The sequence below is a fragment of the Corvus brachyrhynchos genome, unplaced genomic scaffold, assembly GCF_000691975.1.
Source record: "Corvus brachyrhynchos isolate BGI_N302 unplaced genomic scaffold, ASM69197v1 scaffold864, whole genome shotgun sequence".
Classification (NCBI taxonomy): Eukaryota; Metazoa; Chordata; class Aves; order Passeriformes; family Corvidae; genus Corvus; species Corvus brachyrhynchos.
Genome location: NW_008237871.1, coordinates 1,014,598 through 1,038,814, shown reverse-complemented (window position 1 = coordinate 1,038,814; position 24,217 = coordinate 1,014,598). Strand labels below are relative to the sequence as shown.

The window sequence follows — 24,217 nt, the reverse complement described above, 5'->3', positions numbered from 1 at the left end:
AGCAGCAGCAGCAACAGCAGCAGCTCCAGGCTGTCCAGCAGCAGCAGCAGCACATGCTGAAACTGCAGATGCAGCAGCAGCAAAACCAACAGCAGGTGATGACAAACAGCTACAATGGCAAATGTGGTGATTGGTTACTTGTCAAGTGAGGCTTGGCTTGTGTGGAAATATCAGCTCTGCCTGTTACTAACACATTTCCACTTTAGGGTAGGGCTTCAGGTTAGACTGGCAAGTTAATTGACAGCAATATATTACATGCTAGGGGAAAGGTTTTACAGATGTTTTGTTTCTTTCTTCCGTCATAGCAATAGGGAATTAAAATCTCTGTCTCTTTCTTTTTATAAATGTCAGGATTGTTTTTCATTCTGACACAAATAGGTGGGAGAGAACAGCACTTGAATTACTCTAGCAAAAGTGGCTGTTTTGTCATTGTGTGGATAACAGGTTGCCACTTAAAAAAATGTGTGCGGAGCACATAATATATGTACGCATATGTATATATACATACATCATCCTTAGGCACAAAAGCAGATGAGGAAACTTCAGCTGTCATATTCTTGCACAGTTTTTGGTAAGGGGTGATTACATTTGAAAAACTGTATCTGAGCCCATTTGTACAGGAGAAGCTGATGGACTTCACCTTTGCTTTTAAAAGTTACAGGAAAGCTTGTAATGTGGAAATACAAGCTATAGCACCATTTAGGGCTGAGATATATGAAGGATGAGTGGATAAAAAGGTTTAAACCCTTTGGGTTTAAAACATCAATCTGATGTATTAGGATTCTGTTTACTTTTGGTTTATGCTATAAAAGTACGTCTGCTGTCACATTGCTGGAAGCTTTATCATGCTGGCTTTTCCTGCTTTTCAGATGCAGCAGCAGCAGCAGCAGCAACAGCTCCAGCGGATTGCTCAAATGCAGCAGCTGCAGGCAGCACAGGTCATGCAGGCGCAGCAGCAGCAACAGCAGCAGCAGCAACAGCAGCAACAAATACCACAACAACAGATACAGCAGCAGCCACCTCAACAAGTCATGCAACAGCAGATGCAACAGATACAACAGCAGCAACAGCAGCAGCAGCAACAACAGCAACAACAAGTTGCTCAGGCACAACAGTCTCAACTTCCACCACAATCCCAGCCTCAACCCCAGCCCATGGTATCTCAACCACAGGCAATCTCAGGACAAATTCCCAGTCAGGTTATGCCTGTTACCCTTACGCCACAGCAGTTAAAAGCTATGCAGGTAAGGGCTAGTGACCAGCTGATTGTTGATTTGTTATGATCATCTAGAGAAATAAAAAATATATCCGACTTTTGCTAATAATGAAATAGGAAAACCATAACTTGTTAAGAGCTCTGCAGTTAGCAAGTTATGAATACAGGGTGTTTAAAGGTTTATATCTGGGCCTGCCAGTACAGAGCAGTTTTGTAACTAAGAGTAGGAGTTTTGGAAATCTGTGAAAACCATTCATGCAACTAATATTTAAAACTAATTTCTTGTCTCACTCTTGAATGGACAAGTGAAAAAAAGAGAAAGAAACATACTCTGGTTAAAGAAAAATTATCTCAGTGCTGTTTGCTTTTCTACAACGTGAGCAAGTACTTTGAAGTGTTCTAGACTGCAGCCAGTGTTATCTCTCTACCATGCTGGCTTTGCTTCTGCTGCCATGTTGGGAGGTTTTGGTCACAGTTTAATATGCTGGTTGTTCCTGCCTTGAAGAGAAGGTGGGTAAGACAGTCGTTTTACTCCGTTGAATCTCTTGCCTGGTAGTCCTCTTAGTGGTGCAGCTTTTTGAAGGGTTACGGTCATTTTTACCTGGGCTCCATAGGTTGCGGTTGAGCCGAAGCTCAGACCTGCTTTTCTTCGGGCCTTGCTGGGGGGGAGTGGAGTGTCAGCCACACATCAGAAATGGATGAGTTGATACCTCCACTTTGTGCTCCTATCAGCTAAGCTAGGAGTAGTTAAATGTCATGATTGTCACACTGACAGATGTAATGAATGTATAAACATTTGAAATGCTGGTGAACTTTTTGCCAGAAAGTTAAGTATCTATTATTGTATATAAGACCTGGTAGTACAGGTAAGAAGTTGCAAGAAGTTGTTGAATTGGGTGTGCAGTCTGTGGGAAAACTATTCTAAATGTTTTAAACATGGGAACTTGTTTTCACAAAAAATCTCAAGAACTTTAGTTTGTGAGGCTGGTCTTGTCTCCATACCCTTTTTAATGAGCATAGTCAATGCAGTTGAAACAGAAGTGTCATACCCTACTCAGGTATGTATGTTTACTTTGGTTTTTGTTCTCCTACTCAAGGTAAGAGCTCAGCTGGTCCAGCAGCAGCAGCAGGCAGCAGCAGTGCAAGCAGCTCAGGCCCAAGCTGCTCAGATGGGAGCTTCAGGGCAGGTAAGGGCCCAGGGGCCGGTATCACAGGTCACAGGCCTGTGGCAAGTGCATGCTAGAGATGAGCATGGAGTTGGGTTTCTGGTGGTTTCTGACGAGGGGTTTGACATCGGTCATCCCCTGTATAAAGGGGATATGGTCTTCTATGCTGTTTCTCCTTTGCCTGGAGTCAGAGGCAGGATTTCATTGACAACCTCTCTGTGCATGCTCTCTGTCCCAAGTAGGTACGAGTGTTGCCTGTACTGACACAGGAATGCACATGAGTAAGACGATCTCCTGTGGGCACACTACAAGTCTGACTGTTGGTACCTGGAGTGTATCACCTCTTCTTTCATTAAACTTTCTTAGGTGACTGCTTTGTTGTGTAAACTGATTTCTGTACTGTGAATCTTTGCCTGCTATCTTATGTGATTTACCTTCCATCTTCACGTATTGACTATAAAAAAAGAATAGTATAGACAATGAAATCTCTCTGCATTCCCCTTTCAGTCCTTTCATCTTTCATTCTTCTTCTGAGTGAAATGGGCAGTAGATCTAGATTGCTCTTGTTCTGGATGTGAATTGTGAAGAACAAATGGCGTGTGTCACAAGTGCAGAGTTACACTTAAAAAAAAAGTGCTGGGTGAAAGCTTGTTGTCTAACACGGTTTTTTTTATCCTGCAATACACTTGCAGCCCCAGTGGTTGTTTCTTGATGTGTGTCTGGTATGAAGGAGACATGGGGAAAAAAATGGGAATGGCTTGAGCTGAACCTCTGATCCCATTTTCCACAAGAATATGAAAGTCTTTTGTGGCTTACCTCTGTAGTGTTTCATATTGAGGCATTTTACAGACATGGGTAAGTACAAATATCACTACTTTGTAGATGAAGAGAGAGGCAGACAGATAAAATGAGCTGACTAGGTTTAATGGCAGAATTTTTTTTGTATACCCAGATATTCCATGTTTTTCAAGCACCATTTTCCGTTCAGTGTACAAGTAATTGTATAGATTCAGTAAGAAGCTTTTTATATGGACTATGATAGCAATTGCTTCTTCAATGTACAGACTTGTATCAGGGAGGGTATCTTTAGCATGGTAACTCTCATGTGGCCCATGTCCTTGTTGGTGTGGCCAAGTTCTGTTTCTGAATTGGTCCTTTGGCTTGTGTCAATGTAACACAGGATGTAAAAGCTGAGCAGCGGTAAGTACAGTTGGGACAGTACTGGCAGCAATGCAGAATTCTCTTCCTACAGTTGAAATGTGAATTAAAACTTGCTTGTTTCTTAAATAATTTCCAGGTGGGAGCTTAGGGGACTGGAAGGAGATACTGACTTTTTTCCTTGTTACTAACTCTAATGGTGCTCTTTTCAACTCTGAAGCAGATGGATTGTGTTTATGTAGAGTCAACTTGATTCTTGCCCTGTTTAGTGACTTCATGTGCCAGTGGCTTAACAGCACAGCACATTTGAAAAGCTTTGGGTGATGGTTGACAGCGAGTTTTGTATTGCAGCTTTATTCAGTCCTGTGTAGTAAACTTGGGGATTGCTCTCTGTCTACCACATATGGAGTTTGGAGTATTCCACATATGGGCTTTACTCCATTTATGTTGATGCCATTGCAATATGAGTCTACTAAAATTCACTTACTACTATGAAGTCCAGTAACTAAATGGGTTTCTTGTACTTGTCTAAATGTTTTCTGTATATAGTAGTTTTAAGATTGTGGCTGTATATAATATTCAATGCAGCTTCAGCATTGAGAGTGTATAAGGATTTTCTTTAATTTATAAGAAGTCTCTTTTTAAGACTAGATATTTGCTTTGTATTTAGTACATTTTTCAGTAGCATCAGCATTTTTTATAATTCTGCCTTGATTTCTTTATTTGGTTCAGGGAAGCTTTTTTAATAAACAAATCCTATCCCAGTCTTTGCTTGTTACATTTAAACTTAGTCTTTAAGGGCTTTCAAACTGGGAATTTTGCTTGCTATGTCTGCATTTTTTCTTTTCCATAAAGTTTCTGTAAATCCTTTGTACATAAAAGTCTTGGATTTAAATGTGGATTCATGTGAGTTTTGAAGTTCTCTGAAGTTATAAAGACACCACACAGGTCAATGTTATCCTGCTTGGGTGTCTCATCCTTGTGAGCCTGTAACTCACAGGGAAGCTGATAGCAGTAGTGTCCTAGCAACCAGGGAGCTATACAAAATGCTTGCAGCACCAAGGAAAAAAATCTGTAATCAACTGCAGTTAAGTATCAGTAAAGTTTAAGGCACTGTTCTGGTGCAATTCCTTCAGGTGCTCAGAATGCAGAGTGGCTGTTGCTGTTTGAAAATCTGAGCTGCCTTTAGTGCAGTGGCAGTGGCACTGTACATAGGTGTGCTCACCAGAAGCTGTGTATTTATGGAATGCTGAATGTTTGGATGTTAGATAAAAGAAAATTACAGGTTCTGGATTCTTATTGTTCTATTCCACTTCATTTTTATCAAATAATGGGGTTTGGAGCTTACTTTGGAGGGAGATCCTCTTCTTGCTCTCTGATTTATCTCAATTTACAGGGTCTGGAATTTTACCCCATAAGAATCAATTTCAGTTGTGGAGGCAGATTTGTGTTCAGTTAAAATCTTTTTCAAAAGTACTTAAACATTTCTGGCTGTGTTCTTGTTTTGTAAGAGTAACTCCTTTATGGATATATTGCTTTGGAACCCCCTTTCTTGACTCCATTGTCAAAGGGTTTTGATTTTGTATTTCCAGGTTTTGTAAATATAAATGAGCTGGAGACTGGGAAAAAATAGATTACTTTTGTTAAGAGAGTGGAATTGGTGTCATTTTATGTATGTATTTCCTTTCCAAAGCACACATTTCAAAAAATACAAAAAAAACCTAACCCAAAATTGTATGCTTGTGCACTTGTTTGACCAACCACAGTACTACAGACAGTTGGGAGCCTTTGAATTGGAGTTTGTCATGCTGGTTTCAGTGGTTTGCCAGACACTTAACCTGTGAATATTCTTCTAATTTCCTTTGCCTCAGTGGAAGTAATCTAAATCTTCACACTTTGGTGGTGTGGCTTCAGAAACATGGCCAAGATGGGACATGTGGGTCACCATAACATGCCTGGGATTCCACACGCTCCAGAGATCTGTGTGCATTCACGAGGGTCTAAGATGGGGTGATTGTGCCTGAAAGGATATTTTTTCTTCCACCCCCTAGCAATTTCCCCCTTTGTTTTGGTTTTGTTAGGGTTATGTTGCTTCACCAGCTCTCATATTGATACTGTAGCTCTTCACTGCACTTCGTAGCATTCACCTGTGCTTTGTGGCAGTGCTGGGTTGTTGTGTTTGCTCGTGGCGGCTGTTGCATGCTGTGTGTGCACGTGTGCATGTGTGTGTGATGTCTGAAGTGCTCTCATTTGTTTCCCTTTTGAAATCCTGTCTCTGACCATCCCTCTTTGCCGGGATGGAAAGGGACTGCGTTGCTCTGATGTTGTGAACTAACAGCTGTGCTGAATTTGACACTATTTTCTTTATCAGTTATTGCTTTCCTTTTTCAGTCTTGCTATGTTGTATTTAATTTTATTTATTTTTAACAATTGTAAGCACATGCATTCTTTGACTCTCTAGAGACATGTTGCTGGCTGCTTCAGTCCATTTACATAAACACCAAGCAGGAGTGCCTCATACCATTTACAGGAAGGAGACTACATTATCTCTTAGGTTAGTTAGGATTGTGTAGGCTCCTTGGTAACATGTAAGCTAGGAAAAACAGGTAGCCCAGAGAACTTAGTGTAGATCTTTGAAGTACCAAACAGAAGCTCTTTGACTGATAAGTGAATCTGCCAAAGCTACCTGAATACTACCTCAAATTCTCAGTATGTGGTGTAATATCAAATTTTAAGTAACAGAGGGCTATACATATATATATGTGGCTTATGCAGGCTGATGGTTCTGAAAGGTACTTTTAGACACTGCAGAGCAGCATAGTCCTAATACTACTTTAAAATAGTAGTAGAGGAATAGGTATTTGTCAACATTATGGAAATTTAAAAGGTATATTTGACTTATTCTGTGGGTTGTAACAGGAAGGAAATAGATTTTTCAAACCTGGAAGTCCTTTTTGTTGTCTTTGGCATTGTTATACTGGCATAGGTTAGGCTGGTGTGAGATTTGCTCACTGTGGAGCATTGTACTGACAGTTGCTGTTGAACTGTCTGACAAAATGTCTTGTAATGGAGGGGGCATTTGCAAATACTGCTAAATCCTTGGAGTCCACAGTGGGGGAAAGCACATCAGAAACCTATGGCATTATAGAGCTTCTTATATGGAGCATTCTTGACAGCAATCTTAGAGTACTTATTTCCAAGAATTTTAGAACTCCAAGATGTCAGGAAAAATTTAGGAAAGGCCCCTCGTGGAAATGACAGGATACTCAACCCTTGACCCACGGATCTGAGTCTGCATATCGGCTCTCTCAAGATACCAGGAACTCATTAGGTGCTCTCTGAAAACAGATAGGAGTACAAAAAGGAGTTTGATTTCCAAGCCAGCACGTTAGGTTAACCTTTAGAGAAAAGCTCACTAACCTTCCCTTCACGCTCCCCCCTCCCCAGTTCCCGGAGGTTGCATGTGCTTCTCATCCTGCCAGTGCACTGCATTTCTTGTTTTGCGATTACTTTTGTCTGTTGTCCCTCTGTCCTCAAAGATGATCACCGCACCTATGGCCCGAGGTGGGATGCAAATCAGACCACGGTTCCCGCCTACCACCGCTGTGTCTGCTACACCACCAAGCTCCATCCCCTTGGGCGGACAGCAAATGCCACAGGTATTTACTGGGACAAAGCACATTGTGTCAGGAATTGTGCAAAGCTTCACTGCCTGGGTCTGTAGCACTGCCTTTCAAGCAAGGGGACATTCACGATTGCATCTAACAGTGAACAGTTACTCAGGGTGTTGGTCTGTTTAGGTTGTGGTTTTTTATGGATCATTTTTCATTTTAAGTAACAGGTTTTCTGAGAACTTGGGTTATCAAATAAAGCATTTTTTAAGTGGCATAGATCTTTATTTTAACATTTAAAACTTCTCCATGTTCAGAATTGATTCAAGTCTCAAATTAAAGGTCCATGCTCCATGAGTGTGCATTTCTGACTGTTGCAAGTCAGCACTGCAGTGTACCTGGCTGCGTTGTGTCCAGGGCCTTGCTTGGCTTATGTTCATGCTCTGTACAGGTGCTTCTTGCCTTATTAGTAAACCTGGCTTGTTTCAGTTTGAGCAGCTTCTTGGCATGATATCAGGGACACAGAAAAATTTGAGCTGTTCTTTTCTTTCATGGTTGTGTAGGAGGAACTGCCAGAAGGATTCCACTTGTACCTGCATCAGAGAAGAACCAGTGTAGGCAGGAAGGCAGCTCCTATCCAGCTGTGGCTGGAAAATGCATGAGGTCAGAGCACTTCATTTCTTCTCAGGAGTTTGCAAAGGTAGTGACAATGACCAGAAGGATTCTGCAGTCCTAGGCAAACACATCTGTTGTCACTTCTGGTTGAAGATGGATGGTCATTTCAATCCAGGACAGTGTGTATATGTTAACTGTCATAAACCTCAGGCATAGCTGTGGAGTCAGAGGGTAATTCGTGCTTTGGTCACTGTAGCCCTACTGTAGCACTGTAGTATATATACTGAGATAATCATCTCCCATTTGAAATATCCACAATATTTGAGGCTTTCCCATGGAGACTTAAATATTAATTTTGCTTATATTTAATATTTGACTCACAGCATGACTTCTCAAGACTGAAGCATTCAGTGCCATAGGGTGGTCTTTTAGCACTGTCATTGTTACTGAGGAGCTTTGATTTCTGACACCAAGTGAACTGGTCATCAGAAGTGTTTTCAGTGTCATGCCAAGGATTATGAAAGTGATGTAGAAGCCTGAACAACTGGTCAAAGCAGAAGAAGAAGAGAAATTTTTCATGAACAATGATTGGTGTGAAAATGTCTCCTGAGCAGGTGCTAGGATGGGTGAGTGAGTCATGGTTTACTGGTGGCCGGAAACATGTTTTGAAAGGCTGTCTGACCTGCCATGTACTTGACAGCTCTGGATCAGCATGAATCTCTAGTACTGTCTGCCAAAATATTTTGTTCAGGTTCTAGGTAGATTAGAAATTAGAAATGTTGTCTTTTACACCTCTTAATCTTGTAAAATGCTTAACTAATGTTGTCTGTTGTACATAACTTGCTTGTCATCAGAGTCCTTGCAGCTGGTCACAATAGGAGTGAAGGGCTGTAGCATATATGCGGTTATTAATCACTCATTTAAGAGCATGTCCTCTCCTTGACTATAGTATCAAAATCCATTTAGATGTGGTGATAGGTAGTTCAGGGTGTATTTTCTCTTTAAGAAAGAATCTTGGTATTGCACTGAAGAATGCTTTTCAACAGAAGGACCAGATGTGATATCAATACCTTGTGGCTATTTGTTTTTACCCCATATGACAAAACAGTCTGTCCTTTTTTTGTCACAAGACTCATTTGATTCTCCAGTGAGTTTATTTGTTTGGTTGGGGTTTTTTGCTTATTATAGTCTTCTCAAACAAAACAAATTGCTGATATGACATTGTATTCCACAATCACCTGGTGTTTTGATTTGAAAGAGAGTTAGAACTGAGAGCCCTTACCAGCCTTATCTCCTGACTGCTGTTCTGTGCCTGAGACTCAGCAAACTGGAGATAGAACTCATAGCTGGGTTTATCTTCCAGGACAGTGTGCTCTGAACACTAAGAGTAGCTTTGATTTAGTGGATGTAAATACAAACTTTTATCATGCAAGCCTAAATATCTTTTGGGCAAGACTTCAGAAAATTAGAGTATGGTGTCATGATCAGGTCACTGTAGAGTCACAGAGCAAATTCATACTCAGTGGGCTGTAGTAGCTGTCCATGGACATGTTTTTATGTGCAGAAATTCATATCCCTCAGTGAAAAAATATGTAGTTGCATTTCTTTGTATCTGTTGAAGATGCAAGGTATACAAATGATCAGTAACCATGGCTTAACTCTGGAGTTGAATGAGTTCAATGGAGTTAAAGCTCTGGAGAGGAGGGGTTTTTCTGTCTTTTGGGTTCATAGCAATTTTTGTGGTGTGTTTGGTTGGTTGGTTGGGGTTTTTTAAGCCTTCTTTTTACTCAGAGTCAGCTGCAAAGAGCATTCCCTAGAAGTTGAAATTTCATGACATTGTTACAATCTTTAATCTGTGTCCTGCAAACAGTGTAGGAACCTAAACCTGAATTCATCTTTAAATCTGTTCTATAGAACAACTGAAATAATGTAGCAAATGAACTGCTGTCAAAGAAAACTAAGGCAGTAAGTTCAGAACTGCCCACTTATGAATGTTTTTGATAATGTCACAATTTTGCCTACTATCAGACATTTGCCTTTGCTGTTCTGAAATGAAGCTGGCAGAGAGCAAACCTGTTGCAAGAAGGAAATCTGTTTGCCTGTGCATGTATTTGAATGAGGAGGGGTAGTGCAAAAAAATTCAATTCATCCAGTGCTTATGTACACAGCAAATGCTGCATGTCCTTTTCGCTTTTCTGCAGCATTTGTAAATTAATGTAAATAATGTCCTTGGTGCCGAATTACACACAGAAACCTAAATCTGGCAAAAAAACCTAATGAAATCTCCTTCCCTCCTTCCCTCCCTCCCTCCCTCCATGTAAGTGTTCAGACATAATTGTGTGTGACCAACGTGAGACACTTAACAGGGGCCTGATGCTCAGGACATGATTAACCACTCCAAGCGGTCTTACTCTGACTTGATGAAAAATGGGTGGAGTATCCATATGGGTAAGTTCTAAATCACTCGCTGCCTAATAGCACATTAAATAGACTTGTGAAAAATCAGGGAATGCTTTTTGCAGTGTCCATCCCAGGTTCCTTCCAAACATGGTGAGCTGCCTGGTGTCAGAGGCAAACTGTGCTTTTCAATCTCAGAAATGCTTTTCCAGCTGTTGAGGAGAGACACGCTGTTAAAGAATCCACCTCCTTTGGAAAACAGTAAGCACAGGCTCAGTAGTTGTTGACTATGGAGAAAAGGAAGATATTGTAGCTGATTTATAACATCATTTCAGCCTCACTTGATCTAGGTATTACCTTTGTGGGAGAGATTGCAAAGGTACTGGGGTTATTGAAGATAGAAAAAAACCATCATAGTATGTCAGGCTGCATTTGATTTTAAACTATTCTGTAATGGATGATAAACTAGTATCTCCAAGCTTAGCAGTTTTGCACTGAGCTGGAGATTGTTTGTGCCCTTTTTGGGGGGGGGACTATGACCTTTTGCATAGCTGCAATGTGATGTACCAAGCAAAGCATTTCCTGTTGTAGTCAATGTGTCCATGCGAAAGAAGACAATGTGCTAAAAATACTCCAGTGTGCTAAATATCATGTCCTCTGGATACAGTTGGATTATTTAGATGGATATTTAACAAAAGAGTGAAGGGCAACACCAATTTGCAGTGCCTGTAAAGTGTCTGGGACTCGTGGACTTACTGGAACTTTCGCTTAAAAATGGTTTAGACTGAGGGAAGAGTTGTTAATTCAAAGATGGTAATCAATGACTTACAGATTGGACACATGGGTTAATGAGCCACAATATATTGCCTCTGCAGGCTAATTCCATTTATCTTTGTATGTACTTATTTACAGCCTCAAGTCATAAGATCTCTGCATGTGCCTTAAACATGATCACTTAATATCTGCATTACTATACCATGCCTCTGCCATTGCACAGGTTTTTTTGTTTGGTTTTAAGTGATTAAGGGGAAAAATGTGTGTTAAAACAAATGTGAGAAGTTGCTCAAATTTGAGTATCATCTAGCTCTGGCACTGTAGAATGTACAGAATAAACTTAGTTGTTACCCCTGGTTTGGTGCTGGAAATGCTCTTACCTGACTTTTTGTCCTTCAGGCACACTTCATCATTCTCCAAAGGTCAGAAAGCTACTTCATTTTTTTTTCCACCCAGCCATTCCATTTGGAGTTTCTATCTCCACCCGGATTTTCAGAACTCAATATTTAAACAAGATGTTGGTGATTTGGCTTACCTAATTTTTTTCTTCCTTCTTCCTAAAGAAAACCAGTTGAGAAGCTACAGTCAAGTCTGACAGACCGTTGAAGACTGTAATTAAAATGTTTAATAAGGAGGGTTTTTTGACTCTTAATTAAGTGGGAACTGTCTTTTCTTCCTGCTCTTCTTTAGTTCTAATAAAGTCCAGGTTTTTCACATGGCACTTCCGACATTTTAATTGCAACATGATGGTTTGGGCAGTGCAAAATAATTATTATACAGTTAATTCAAGCTATGTGCAGTTTTAATGGTTATTTCTACTGAAGTTGGTAAGATTTACTGCCCTGAGAGCTTCAAGAATGATACAGGTGGGAGTGTCCTTATGGAGGAGAAAGGAAACTAATGCTTTCATTTCTTGTAGGCCTGGGGATACACTTCTCTCCACAGGTAAAGCCTTTTAGTTAGGTTCCCATCCTCTACTCCCTTTTGTTGTTACTGATAGTATCTTTTCCCACATTCCAGGTCAGCCAGAACAATATTACCATGATGTCATCCCCATCTCCTGTCCAGCAAGCTCAAACACCCCAGTCAATGCCTCCACCACCACAGCCGCAGCCATCTCCTCAGCCAGGCCAGCCAACTTCTCAGCCAAACTCAAACGTCAGGTGAGCCACACTGCAGCTTTTGAGGACTTCTGTTAATGCCATAAGTGTGAGGTTTTCAAAAACATTCAATATCTCTTAATCAGTTTCCAGTGAAGTGAATGAATTTTAATAACAACTGCACTGGGAGCACAGGGGAGACTGCTGAATACACTCTGAAACCCCCCATTTTGCATAAAGAATCTGTGTATGAAATCCTCACCAAGGCAGAACTACAGTGTCATAACAATGCCTACTAAAATCATATCTGCTTATAGGCTGATGATCCCTCCTTGTCAGATTCAGGTTTGATTTTATGCTTATTTTTCAGTTCTGGCCCTGCTCCATCACCCAGCAGCTTTCTCCCCAGTCCATCTCCACAACCATCGCAAAGCCCAGCAGCTGCACGAACACCTCAGAACTTCAGTGTCCCATCCCCAGGTCCTTTAAACACTCCAGGTAAATGATCTGAGAGCTATACTGCAGACCATGAGTTGGGCTGTGTTTTGGTAACTGTAATAGTTCCTGGGAAACCCGTTATTTTTGGCACAGTGTAAACTTCCAAGAGTTCTATGTAGCAGCTGGCATTGCAAGTAGTGAACATGTCACATACACCACATAACACAACAGCTTGGATTCCCAAATCAAAGTCAATTGAAACCTCTTTTCTCATCACTGAACCATGTAATGGGTTTTTCTAACTTCCCCCATATTTTGAAAAAAGAATGATACTTAATTTAATGGAGCAAGTTTATAGAGGCATTCCTTAGTTCCAAAAGGAAGGAATCCTTAGTGACACTGTGCAGTTGTAAAGGACATAACCACTTAATTGCAGGAGCAGGCTGCTTTGCTCCAGAACACCTTCCCAGGTGTCCTCTGGCACTTTGCACTTCCCTCCCAGACACAATAAGCAGTTTGTGATACTGTGAATGGAGGTGACATACTGGCTCCTTTTCATGCCAGTGTTGTATGCTTTGCAGTTAGGAAAGGACCCACTTAACAAAAACTGCAGTGTATTTATTGTATTTATTTAGTGTTTAAAGCATCAGAGTGAAGGCAAGATAAAGACCTAGAAAATGGGTTTATGGAACTTCGGAACCTTTCAGAAAAGTACGGATTAAGTGGGAATTGCTGTTCTGCCCATGGAATATGTTATTTCTACACAACACTAGAGGCTTGGGCAAGCACTTAAAACTATGGAGGGCATCCAGTTGTGGTTTTGGATATTTGACATGAGCTACACTTTGAGATCAAGATTCTGAAACGCGAGAATAATGTTCTGCAGTATCTTTTTTCACCCTGTGACATGCAGTCTTCCTTTTTGCTAGGAAATCCAAATTCTGTCATGAGTCCAGCCAGTTCTGGTCAGTCAGAGGAGCAGCAGTATCTGGAAAAACTCAAGCAGCTATCAAAATACATTGAGCCACTCCGGAGGATGATCAATAAAATAGATAAAAATGAAGGTGAGGTTTCCTATATTTGGCCATGCATTTCTCTGTGTCAGCTCTCTTATCTGCTGAAAGAAGCAGTACTTTGTCTTTTATGGTGACTTCTTTTTCAGGGATTAAAAATGTGAGAGAAAGTGAGCTGTGCTTTCTTGCTTCTAACTAAAGATTTTAGTGTGAAGAGTGGGCAAAATCCTTATCTTTAAATTCTCATCAGTTTTTCTTTTACTTCTGATGATTTTGAAACATGTAGAGTTTATGCTTTGGATATACTTAGGATTAGATGACAGGTCTTTAATCCTCACAACTTTCTTTAGTATTGCCTCATGTTTTCATTTTTTGACAGTATGTTTTATTTCTGTCTGCAAGAATGGAAGCTATTCTTGTAGTCAGTGTTTGTGTTTCTCATACTATTTCAGACAGGAAGAAGGACCTGAGTAAAATGAAGAGTCTCTTGGATATCCTGACTGACCCTTCAAAGCGGTAACGTTTTCTGTCAGTTTTCCCAACTGTTCCAGAACTCTGTTGTTTAGCACCCAGCCCTGTTGCCATTGAGGCTGTCTGTGGGGCTCAGATAGCAGAAACACTTCAGCTGAGGTGCCCATTTTGTGGGTGATGTGGATGCAATTTCTCTTCTTCTGCAGGTGCCCCCTGAAGACGCTGCAGAAATGTGAAATTGCTCTGGAGAAGCTGAAAAATGATATGGCTGTGGTATGTAATGCTTTGTGCCAGCAAAGATAAGCAATTCATTCCAAAAAGTCTTTAAGATTTGGCAGGATTATTTTTGCAGTTTTTATTACTCATGCTGTTAAACCTTCAAGTAAGGTTGGACAAAATAAGAAAACAGGAAAAAATGGGCAAGCATTTGCTTCATGTAAGTCACCTGTATGTATCTTTTAACTGAACTTGCAGTTTCTAGTGCTTTGTGCCAGGACTTGAATAGTTTTTTCTAGGGACTGTGGCTGATTTCAGGACAGCCTTCCTAAACCAAAACTGCATATGGGGTTTTTTTGCTTTACTTCCTCCCTTAATGTTACTATATACAGTTTTGAGAATCATTCGCATTCCATGCATTGGAAGTTTACTGCTGTAAAATTTTCCAGAATTAATAGTAGGTATTTCTATCTTTGGTGATGATTAAAAGAAAAGGGGCTTCTGTTGTGTTTCAGCCTACTCCACCACCTCCCCCAGTGCCCCCTACCAAACAGCAGTACTTGTGTCAGCCACTTTTGGATGCTGTTCTGGCCAACATCCGCTCACCAGTCTTCAACCATTCCCTGTATCGGACGTTCATGCCGGCGATGACGGCGATTCACGGGCAGCCCATCACGTACGTACCACAGGCCTGCTGCCTGTCTTCAGTGCTCATTATTTGAGGAAAAATGATTTTGTAGAAACTATTAAAAGAACAGATGGGTTTATGGATGGGGATGACATAGCTTTTCTTTTTTCACATGTGAAATATTTAACAAGTACAGTGTTGGCACATTTTCACCTGGTCCCTTTGTGGACTGTGTTTTACACAGGGCCCCAATTGCTTCCCCTCGAAAACGGAAATATGAAGAGGATGAAAGACAGACCATACCAAATGTCTTACAAGGAGAAGTTGCAAGATTAAATCCTAAATTCCTGGTGAACCTGGATCCTTCACACTGCAGTAATAATGGCACAGTTCATCTCATATGCAAGCTAGGTAGGAAGAAAGGGGGAAATGTGCAGTTTGGTTCCTCCTTGGGATTCAGAGGCTAGAAACCAAGCTCAATTATGCACAAAAAGCCTACTGCCTGGCAAGAAATGCTCTGTTCTGATGGAAGTGTGTTTGCCTTCTAGATGACAAGAATCTCCCAAATGTCCCACCACTCCAGCTCAGTGTTCCAGCAGACTATCCAGATCAGAGCCCTCTGTGGATAAAGAACCCCAGACAGTATGGTATGAAGATGCTGCCATGACATTTGTTGGGCATGTGTATGTGGCAGTAGCGGGGAATTGTGAACACCTAATGTTGCTCTTTTACTTTAATGTTTTTAATATGATTTTTATGACAACTTCCTTTATGTGTTATCTTTTTTTTCCAGCAGCCAATCCGTTTTTGCAGTCAGTGTATCGATACATGACTTCAAAACTATTGCAGCTCCCAGACAAGCATTCAGTCACAGCACTCTTGAACACCTGGGCACAAAGCATTCGTCAGGCCTGTCTCTCTGCTGCGTAACAGCTAACCTCCTAAATCATGAAGCAAGAAAGGTCTCAACAGCTGCCCTCTTCCACATGGCACTGGAAAACCACAGTGTGGGGAGGTTACTTCAGAAGAAAGAAGCCTTATGTTGTTTTGTTTCTAGGTTATCAGGTTCAGTAGAGAACCTGATGTTAGACTTAGCTTTCGTGCTTTCTCTCTTCTGCCTCTGTGGACTTTTGCCAGTCTTTTCAAATATACAAAATGTGTATATATGGTTCTCAAGACTGTATTTAGGATGAGTTTTTATTGTCTTCTTAGAGAAGAAATTATATGTGGACTTCCATCAGGGAGTCTGGTATAAGAGGGGTAGGGAAAAAATGTCCTAATTTGCTTCAACATTTGCTCAGTGCCAGTATTTCTTTCACACTGTATGTTTTGTGACCTGATACTGCCCCAGAAATAAATGAGCTGCAACTAGAATGTGCTTGCAAACTTCCCAGTGGGTGTAGGAAATCTTTTTGATTATTAGCTTTGCCCAGAGATGGGATAAATTACATCCTTTTAGACATCCCTCAAATATGTGAGGTAACTCTGGATAATTATATAATTATACTTGGGGGTGGGAATGTGGAACTAAACAGAGCAAAAAAGGTATTTTATAGCTTATTTTAAATGCTACTTTGTATAAATGGTTTTTGGTTAGCATGGACCACTCCAAAAGAGTAAGGTTGATGAGGAAGAAGAGATACTAATGTGCACACTGACTTGCTCTGTAAATTCAGTAAATGTGTATGTAAAGCTGGGGGAGGGATCAACAGTATAAAGGCCAAGTGACACAAATCAATCCAGCAGGCTCATAGCTATTTTTCTTCTTTTCAGAGTCTTTCTGAGGCATCTGGCTTCCATTGGGAGTTAATGCAGTGCACTGAAAATGTTTCTATACTACATCGGTTTGTTTAAACAGAAAAGGCAAAAAACAACATTCTGGAGTAGAACTGGCAACTAATATATTGTGCCTTGAACAATGATGGGCACTCAAGTCAGTCATCATCTGCCTTATTGTTGGGCACTTTTCATTAAAACATTTACCACAAGTAACTCGAATTTAATACATTTTTCATATTTCCCTGTGTCTAAGTTGTTCCCTCTTAAGTTCCTGGTGCAGGAGAATTTCAAATATCAGATGTTCCAATTATATCCTGCCCCCTCTCTCTCCGTACTGTGCAGCAAACCTTAAAGAGTAGCTGGGCTCTCTTACAGTAGTGTCAAGAAATTGCTATGACCTCTGTAAATCCATGTGGTGTCATCAGTTTTAGGATGTTTTTAAATGTGGGTACTTAGTAAGCACTGACTGAGGCAGCAGAATGCTATCAGTATTTTGTACATGAGCTAATGCTTGTTTCTACTGTAATAAATTTATTATTATTCCTGTGTTGGATGCTAACATTGTACTGCTCTTGCCCTGTTAGATACCAGTGTCACTGGATGAGGGTTACTGTGTTCTACGGTAAGTGAAAACTTACAGGCTTTGAAGGTTAGGGGATGAAATCATAAATGGCTCTGTATCTCATGCACCACTGTCCTTACTGTCCTGAGTGAACTGGAAAACCTGGTCAAGAGGTTAGTGATAGGATCTACGTGTGGCATGGCTTCAGTTTTATAAATACTCATGGCTCATTCTTCCCCCTCAAAAAAAAAACCAAACAACGTATGCACTAGAGTCTACAGGAACACTTTTATAAAAATAAAATTTACACTGATTATCTCTACAAGGCCACATCATTGTTTATAAAACTCCATTAACTTTAGTATTAAAAAATACTTTAGGAAGGTCTGATAAAATTAAAACATTTTAGTCATGGAATCCCAGGCTCATCCTTAAAACATTTATTTTTACAAGCCAGAAGAGGGAGCTAGTGTTCATGTGGTTTCCATCCTTCAAAGAAAAAAGTCATTATTACAGCATAAAGAAAATATCCAATTAGGATAATGAATGTGCAGCCAACTGGCCCAATGTAAAACCAGGATGCAAAGAAGTAGATCATCAGCAGAGAAATCAGAGTCCTGTAGCTGGCCAGAAACCTCAGACTGATCCTGGGTCCCCAGTTCTGGCTCGTTCTGTCCCTCACCACAGGGCTGTACCTGATTTTCTGTACAAGCTGGGGGTTGGTAAGATGGTAGCGACAAAGTCTGCCAACAAAATCTTCCCTGGAGCAAAGCACTTCCATCTGATCAGCAAACTGAGGTAAGAAGCATTTAGAAGTTAGTGTCCTCCTGCAAATACTGTCATAAAGTAACTTACTTTATTTTCTTCATTTATAGAATGAGGATTATAAGAAATGGGGGCTCAAACTGCACTTTTAAACAGCAGAACTGTCTTAGTGCAGACTTGCCTTGTGTTCCTCATACCTAAGAAAATAATTTGCTTTTCCTGTTTTAGAAGTGTTCATTCTGAATGTTACTCCACTGTTCATCAACCATGAGCCCCTTGTAAACATGATTTATTAATGTTTTGTGTAGGAAAAGCAGAATTAGAGGTACAGAAGCAAGCCTCTTACTACTAGGAAATACCCATCTAGACCACAATAAAGAAGATGGAGTAAGAGCAAATGAAGTGTCATGCATGTACAGGTGCAGTAAAGAACAGAAATGTGCAGTGGAGAACACAGAAGGAGGCAGTGCTGTACTTACCCTTTCGTTGAGCACTGAGGAGAAGCGGAACAGGAGGCGGACAAGAGCGGCATTTTCATAGCTGCGGATGGGCTGAAGCTCAGTATCCCCTTGATACTGCACCTCAAACCTACGTAAGCCATTTATGATCTAGAAATGGGAAAATAAACACCTCATCTTGTAGCTCCCATCTGAAACACCTTTTTACTGGCACCTCTCTTAGCCCCAAGCAAGTTGCACTTCTCTTCATCATAGGACAACTTGATTTTTCAAGAACAACCTAGGGAGTGATATGGAATCGTTTCTCTCTCACCTGGTACCTGCCCAGGGGTGTAAGAATGAGGCCGTTCTCACTTGCAATGCAGTCTGGAAGCTGTTTTTTTCCATTCTCATCTTGAGCTGTCCCACACTTCATCATCATCTGAGTCAGCTGGGCTTCACTCAGCTACACAAGAATAACACAGTTTTAAAACAGGTGTTTGATCTACCCCCTAGTTAATTTACTCCTCACTTAACAAACTCATTAGTATTGGAAGTCTTTTGATAGCCAGCTCAGATACCAAAAACTGCTTAATAGCACCTCAGTTAGACATTAAAATGAGAAGAACTTTTCCAGATTTGTCTGTGCTTTTCCAGTTCTAGAGAAGTGCTCTGGTTTGTATCGCCCTTAGCTCTCAAAGAGTATCAAAGAGCTGTCTCCTAGGGCAATTCTGTGTAAGGGAGTGTGGCTGCAGAGAAATTAATCTGTTATTTTTAACAGTTTGTCCATAGCTGCAGTTGTAGGTTTGATACTTAGAAATTCAGAACACCTAATTCCATCTATATTGAAAATGGGTTTTGAAGCAGTCAGGTAAAGTCGAGAAGATGTTAAAATTTAAAAGCAAGGTCTTTGGATAACTCTGTGACCCCACAAAGTACAAGAGACAGATGTACATTTGACGAATCCTGACTCTTGTTCTCACTGCACAAGTTCTTAGAAAGATGTTACGTACCTTAAAGATCTGGCACAAATATTCCAGTGCCTTCTCTAAATATTCATCTGTTTTTTTGATGCTGTCCTGCCCAATTTCATCAAGGTCATTGCCTGTGTAGGAACCATTCATGTCAGATGGTGTGAATCTAAACCACGAGAAGAAGGACGGGCTGGCCATTGTCTCTGCAGAATGGTCTGATATGGACTTTGCTGTCTGCTGTGCCTGACAAATTAACTGAGCCAGTTTTAACACCTAAAACGAAAAACAAAACAAAATGGTGTGGGACAAAGATAAAGGATCACTAAGCATCCATAAATGGATAAAACTGTGCCTTGATAGCTGAAAGTGAGAGCAATCCCAGCAAACTCACTCCCTTTAGTGCATATGGATTTGTGCTGACTGACTGTTAGCTGGATTTCCAATAGGGCATAAGCAGTTCTGTTGAAGCATTTAAGAAACCTCAGTGCTGCTTGGGTTCTTTTGATGCTTTTTTTTTTTATTTCTGCTGCTTTGACTTGCTGGTAGGTACTGATCAATCAGAAGATCCCAGTAAGCATGTTTGAGAGGATATACCATATACTGCTCCAAGGCAGCAAGCTGTTACATTAACTTATTTATCAAAGAGAAGCAGATTTTTACAGCTGTGCTGGACTGAGACCCCTCAGGGTCCAGAAGTCACTGTCAGCAAACTAAATTATACAGTAATGCAGGGTGTGAAGTGTTCCACTCTTAACTTCTCCTGACATGGATGCTCCGCACTGAGAAAACATCTGTCAAAGTAGAAAGGCAGGTGACAAGGAGCTTGTTGCTTACCAAATTCCTGACTTCTGTGCCAAACATCTGTTTATACTGGAAGTCCTGTCCTTCCAGGCTGTAAACATGACTCTTCACCTTAAATGAAGCATCTGTAACAGCTGGAGATCGTGATGACAAAAAACTCCCACCAAGAGTGGGGCTCATAAAAAGTCGGTGTTGACGGTGGGGAATAACAAGTTCTGGCTCCAGGAATAACTGTTCTCCTAGAATTTGAAAAAAGCAGTGAAGATGGTTACATAATACTGGTCTTGCCTGGGGAAGGCCCAGCTGCCTTAAAGCTGCTGGCCAACTTTATTTAGAGATTGAGTTCTAAGGGGAAAAAGGCCTTAATTACTGTTTATTATTTACTTCTCTCTGCCCAGAGCAGAAAATGTCAGAGTGCATTTAATGCAGACCATACAAGCAGCATTTTAAGTTTGTAACATTTTTCAACAAAAGGCAGTGGAGAAACGTATTTCAGACATTGATATTTGTCAAATCTCACCACTCCCAAATTTACTGTTTCCTAATTATCCTGAACCACATGCCTGACTCTTTTACTAAGTATAGGGACTTTCAGAGATATACAAAGTTTAAATCCTGAAGTATATAATGAAGTAATACAAGGGTAAGAAAAACTGACAATTGTAATTGTGTACGTTATTCTTTAAAAAGAAATTGTGGAATGAAATCCATTGTGATTAGAAGAGAACTACAGACTTACTAAACCAACTGACAAACATTAGTGAAGAGAGACTTTTGAATGGCAAAATAGCACGCAAAATGGGAGAGAAGTCTATTCACCTCAGTGCTTCTGGGGTGAGATAACTATTGTGAAGAAAGATTGAGACAGGACAACATAAGATGTCAAAATATCCTTTTACCTTTCAAGATCATTTCAGCTAGATTGGGCTGAGCAAAGACCTTAGCAACTCGGAACACCATGAGGGCATTTTTTGGACTGACCAAGTCTGTTCGAAGAGCTCTGTTCAGAAATCCCACAAACAGCTTGGTATACATGAGTAGGTTTTCTTGAATGAAGGTAGCCCTGTCAAAGTGAGTACAGGATTTGTGAGTACAGCTATTTAGAGACTTGTTATTTTGTCTTTTACCAAATCAGCCACTAAAGGAATGTTTCATACTGTCTCTGGAAAGATTTACACTGAAAACACAACAAAAACGGGTGTTCTAAGAAATCATCTCTAGTCTCATATAGGAATTCACTTCAGGTTGGTGCATAGTTCCTGAAATACTGCTGTTTTACTGAGGATCTCCATGACGGTTGGCTCAGATTACTCACAGCTGCTCCCCTCCTCACCATTTCTCCGAGACGCTGCGAGGCAAAGGCTCTGTGCTTTGTGGTGGCTTTTCGGGTGCATACCTCCAAGGCTGCAAGTAACTTAACCACATCTCAAGAACCTAAGCAAAATCACACATAAACCCACATGAGTGCCAGTACTTTTTGGAGAGGAAGGCAGGAGGGGTTTTTTGTTAATTTTTTTGTTATATAAAGAATTCTACTGCTCTAGAAAAGTGATGTAAAGACCAAGAAACAGCAATAACTAATAACTAGCTCTGTTGAGTACAGACTTAGGTGGAGAAGCAGGTACATACTGCTCTGAAAGAGGCATCCAGAGGCCAGTGGCCAAAACAGTGTTGCAGAAAGATATAAAGCTTCTCCTGGACAAACCGAGGAATCACAACCCTGCAAAAAGATTCAAAGACAGTCACATGTATCAACTGGCAGCAACTTTTAAAAACAAAAAACCCAACCCTACCAACCAACAACCCAACACACTTCCACAAATGCAAACAGAGAAAGAATTGAGCAAAATTTGTTCTTCCTTAACTGAAACTACTTCAGGCCATTGAATTTCAACTTGAATTATTAAATGCCAAATACTAAACTAACCTTGGCAAGAATCCTCTGACAGCATTTTCTTTTCTCGACAGACTAGGGCAATAGCTGCTGCTGAAGCTGCCCCCCGTCAGTGGATGTGAGAAACGTGATCCATTAGCTCTTGTGTACTTTTAATAATGTACTTCTGTATTTAGCATCAGAACAGCATAATTCAACCTCTCAGAGAAAGCTGAGATTTTCATGGAGAAAGCTCAGCTTTTCAGGGATAAGTTCTATACATTTCAGAGACATACTCATGTACTAACCTTTTAAACTCCTCCAGTGGGCTGGCTGTGTGGGAGTGGGCTGAAGGGGAGAGAGGCTCTGGTTTCAGGCTGTTGCTGAAAGCATGCAGATGTTTCACAAGCAGTCTTACCACTAGCACGTGCTCTTCAGTGGGCTTGAATGACTCCTAGATTCAAAGCAAAAGAGAGGCAACTAATGAGTGTCATTTGCTAAATGCCCAGGGAATCCAGGAAAATTATATTCTCAGATCAAAATACAGGAAATGCTCTCTTCCTTTTAGGTTCTTCACCAAACCTGATTTTGGACAGGCTTGCTCCCCAGGACAAGCTGCATCAATCTTCTACCATCAGTTCACTAAGAAACAGTAGCATATTTGGATTGTAAGAAAAGTTATCTACAGTACTCTAATGCACTGAATTTTGGGCCAGCTTTAAAGAACAGAATAACTTGTAGATTTTGACTTACCCCTTTCTGAAAAAAGAATATTCAGCCTTTCATTATGGCTCTAAGTTCATTGCTGCAGAAGCACAGCAGGTCCTTTGTTTATGCTCATGGCTGGCTTTACTGAGTTCTCCTTCCTATGCTGGTACTCATCAGCCTTACAAAAGAGAATAATCCTAGACAGAGTTATAGGAAGAATAAGAATTGTTTTGAGTCTTGTGAGATCCTGTTGGTTCTAACTCCTCCCTATCCTTAGGGGGAGAAGTACCCTGGGTGGGAGTAGCACAAGGAGTGATGGTGAGCCACAGTGATGTTACTAATGAGCAAGTGAGTGTTTGATATAGCAGGGAGATGAACAAGGAAAAGAAGAGCTGGTTCTCCTGTGTGCCCAGCACCAGAGTGGGTCTGCTGCAGAATGTGCAGACAAAGCACAAACTCCTTTGCTACTGTCATCTGCTTTAAGAGTAGTGAACTAATCTCAATCCACCACTGAAGGCAGATTTTGAGATCTGTATTCTGTTTCACAGAAGTTGACAAGAATAATGTACATGAAACATAAGTTACAGCTGCAAATACAACAGAAAGTGCTGGAAAGGTGTATTGGACAATAGCTGCAAGAAGTTTGCAGTGCTTGAGGTGGGGAGGGAGTGTCTGTCTGTGTGTGTCTTTATGTCCTTTCTCAGCAATACCTGAGGCAAAGCAGATGTGTTTTCACACTCTAAGATTTTGAATACACTGTGACATTCACTCCAGGAAGAGATTCCAGGCTCGATGACAGATACAGTTCTGTAGTGCAGCCAGATCTGAGACTCTTCTAAGAGAGGGATAAACCTTTACCAGTTCTAATGAAGGCTGGGCTTGTTTTTGACAGCTCCTACTTGTATCAGCATGTTTTCCACAATCCTGATGAGTTTATGCAAGAGGGTAGAACTCCAAGAATTTGTGTGGTCCTTGGAGTTTGGACCAGGATTTCCACAGCAATTAGAGAGGCTGAGTACTCTACTACAGGCCTTGAAAGGGTGTAATGTTAAAAATCCTAAGCCCCCTTTGAAGGTACCTTTGCAATTTACAACCCCACCCTATTTCAATACATCATTTTGGGTGACGTTAGTAGTTCTTCCACGTAGCAATTCTTATAATTTCCTCTTAGCCTGGATCACCACCATTATGAACATCACTGGTTTAAAAACTCTTTTTCCCCACATGTGTTTTTGTTGTCAAACCTTTTCATACAGGATGGAGGTATGCCATTTTTAATTCTTAACACAGTAATTAGATGAATGTAACAGTAAAAAAGATTTAAAGTAATACTTTCTAGGTTCCTTTCTAAACAGCACCTTGAGATACCATAGCAGTTAATTAAAACAAAACAAAACAAAACAAAAGGATTGAAGAGCAGGGAAATGGCATGTAGTGCTAAAGAGCTTTAAAATACGTAAGCTTAGCCCTCCCCATTCCCAAAATGAAGACCCAATGAATAAAGGGCTGAAGTAG

The 24,217-nt window shown here is 40.7% G+C and overlaps 2 protein-coding genes across 3 annotated transcripts in view; one reads left to right on the top strand and one right to left on the bottom strand.

The window, feature by feature from the left end:
• MED15 (mediator complex subunit 15) overlaps positions 1–17,141 on the top strand; it is a 21,254-nt gene extending 4,113 nt beyond the window's left edge. The window contains exons 7-19 of one of the 2 annotated variants that reach the window (XM_017732262.1): positions 9–95; positions 885–1,244; positions 2,314–2,403; positions 7,080–7,199; positions 11,958–12,100; positions 12,408–12,535; positions 13,405–13,539; positions 13,941–14,004; positions 14,166–14,232; positions 14,691–14,851; positions 15,048–15,214; positions 15,352–15,450; positions 15,597–17,141. In XM_017732262.1, the coding sequence (XP_017587751.1) occupies positions 9–95; positions 885–1,244; positions 2,314–2,403; positions 7,080–7,199; positions 11,958–12,100; positions 12,408–12,535; positions 13,405–13,539; positions 13,941–14,004; positions 14,166–14,232; positions 14,691–14,851; positions 15,048–15,214; positions 15,352–15,450; positions 15,597–15,733 (1,758 nt within the window). In that variant the 3' untranslated portion in view covers positions 15,734–17,141. Of the gene's footprint in view, positions 1–5; positions 96–875; positions 1,245–2,313; positions 2,404–7,079; positions 7,200–11,957; positions 12,101–12,407; positions 12,536–13,404; positions 13,540–13,940; positions 14,005–14,165; positions 14,233–14,690; positions 14,852–15,047; positions 15,215–15,351; positions 15,451–15,596 lie in introns of both variants that reach the window. The other variant, XM_017732263.1, reaches the window with a different exon arrangement.
• Positions 17,142–17,610: 469 nt separating this feature from the next.
• SMPD4 (sphingomyelin phosphodiesterase 4) overlaps positions 17,611–24,217 on the bottom strand; it is a 19,124-nt gene continuing 12,517 nt past the window's right edge. Inside the window, exons 11-19 of the mRNA XM_008632125.2 lie at positions 22,303–22,448; positions 21,751–21,841; positions 21,455–21,555; positions 21,021–21,184; positions 20,155–20,360; positions 19,360–19,593; positions 18,681–18,812; positions 18,389–18,517; positions 17,611–17,937 (exon numbers count right to left, since the gene is read on the bottom strand). Of these exons, the coding sequence (XP_008630347.1) occupies positions 17,611–17,937; positions 18,389–18,517; positions 18,681–18,812; positions 19,360–19,593; positions 20,155–20,360; positions 21,021–21,184; positions 21,455–21,555; positions 21,751–21,841; positions 22,303–22,448 (1,530 nt within the window). The remainder of the gene's footprint in view (positions 17,938–18,388; positions 18,518–18,680; positions 18,813–19,359; positions 19,594–20,154; positions 20,361–21,020; positions 21,185–21,454; positions 21,556–21,750; positions 21,842–22,302; positions 22,449–24,217) is intronic.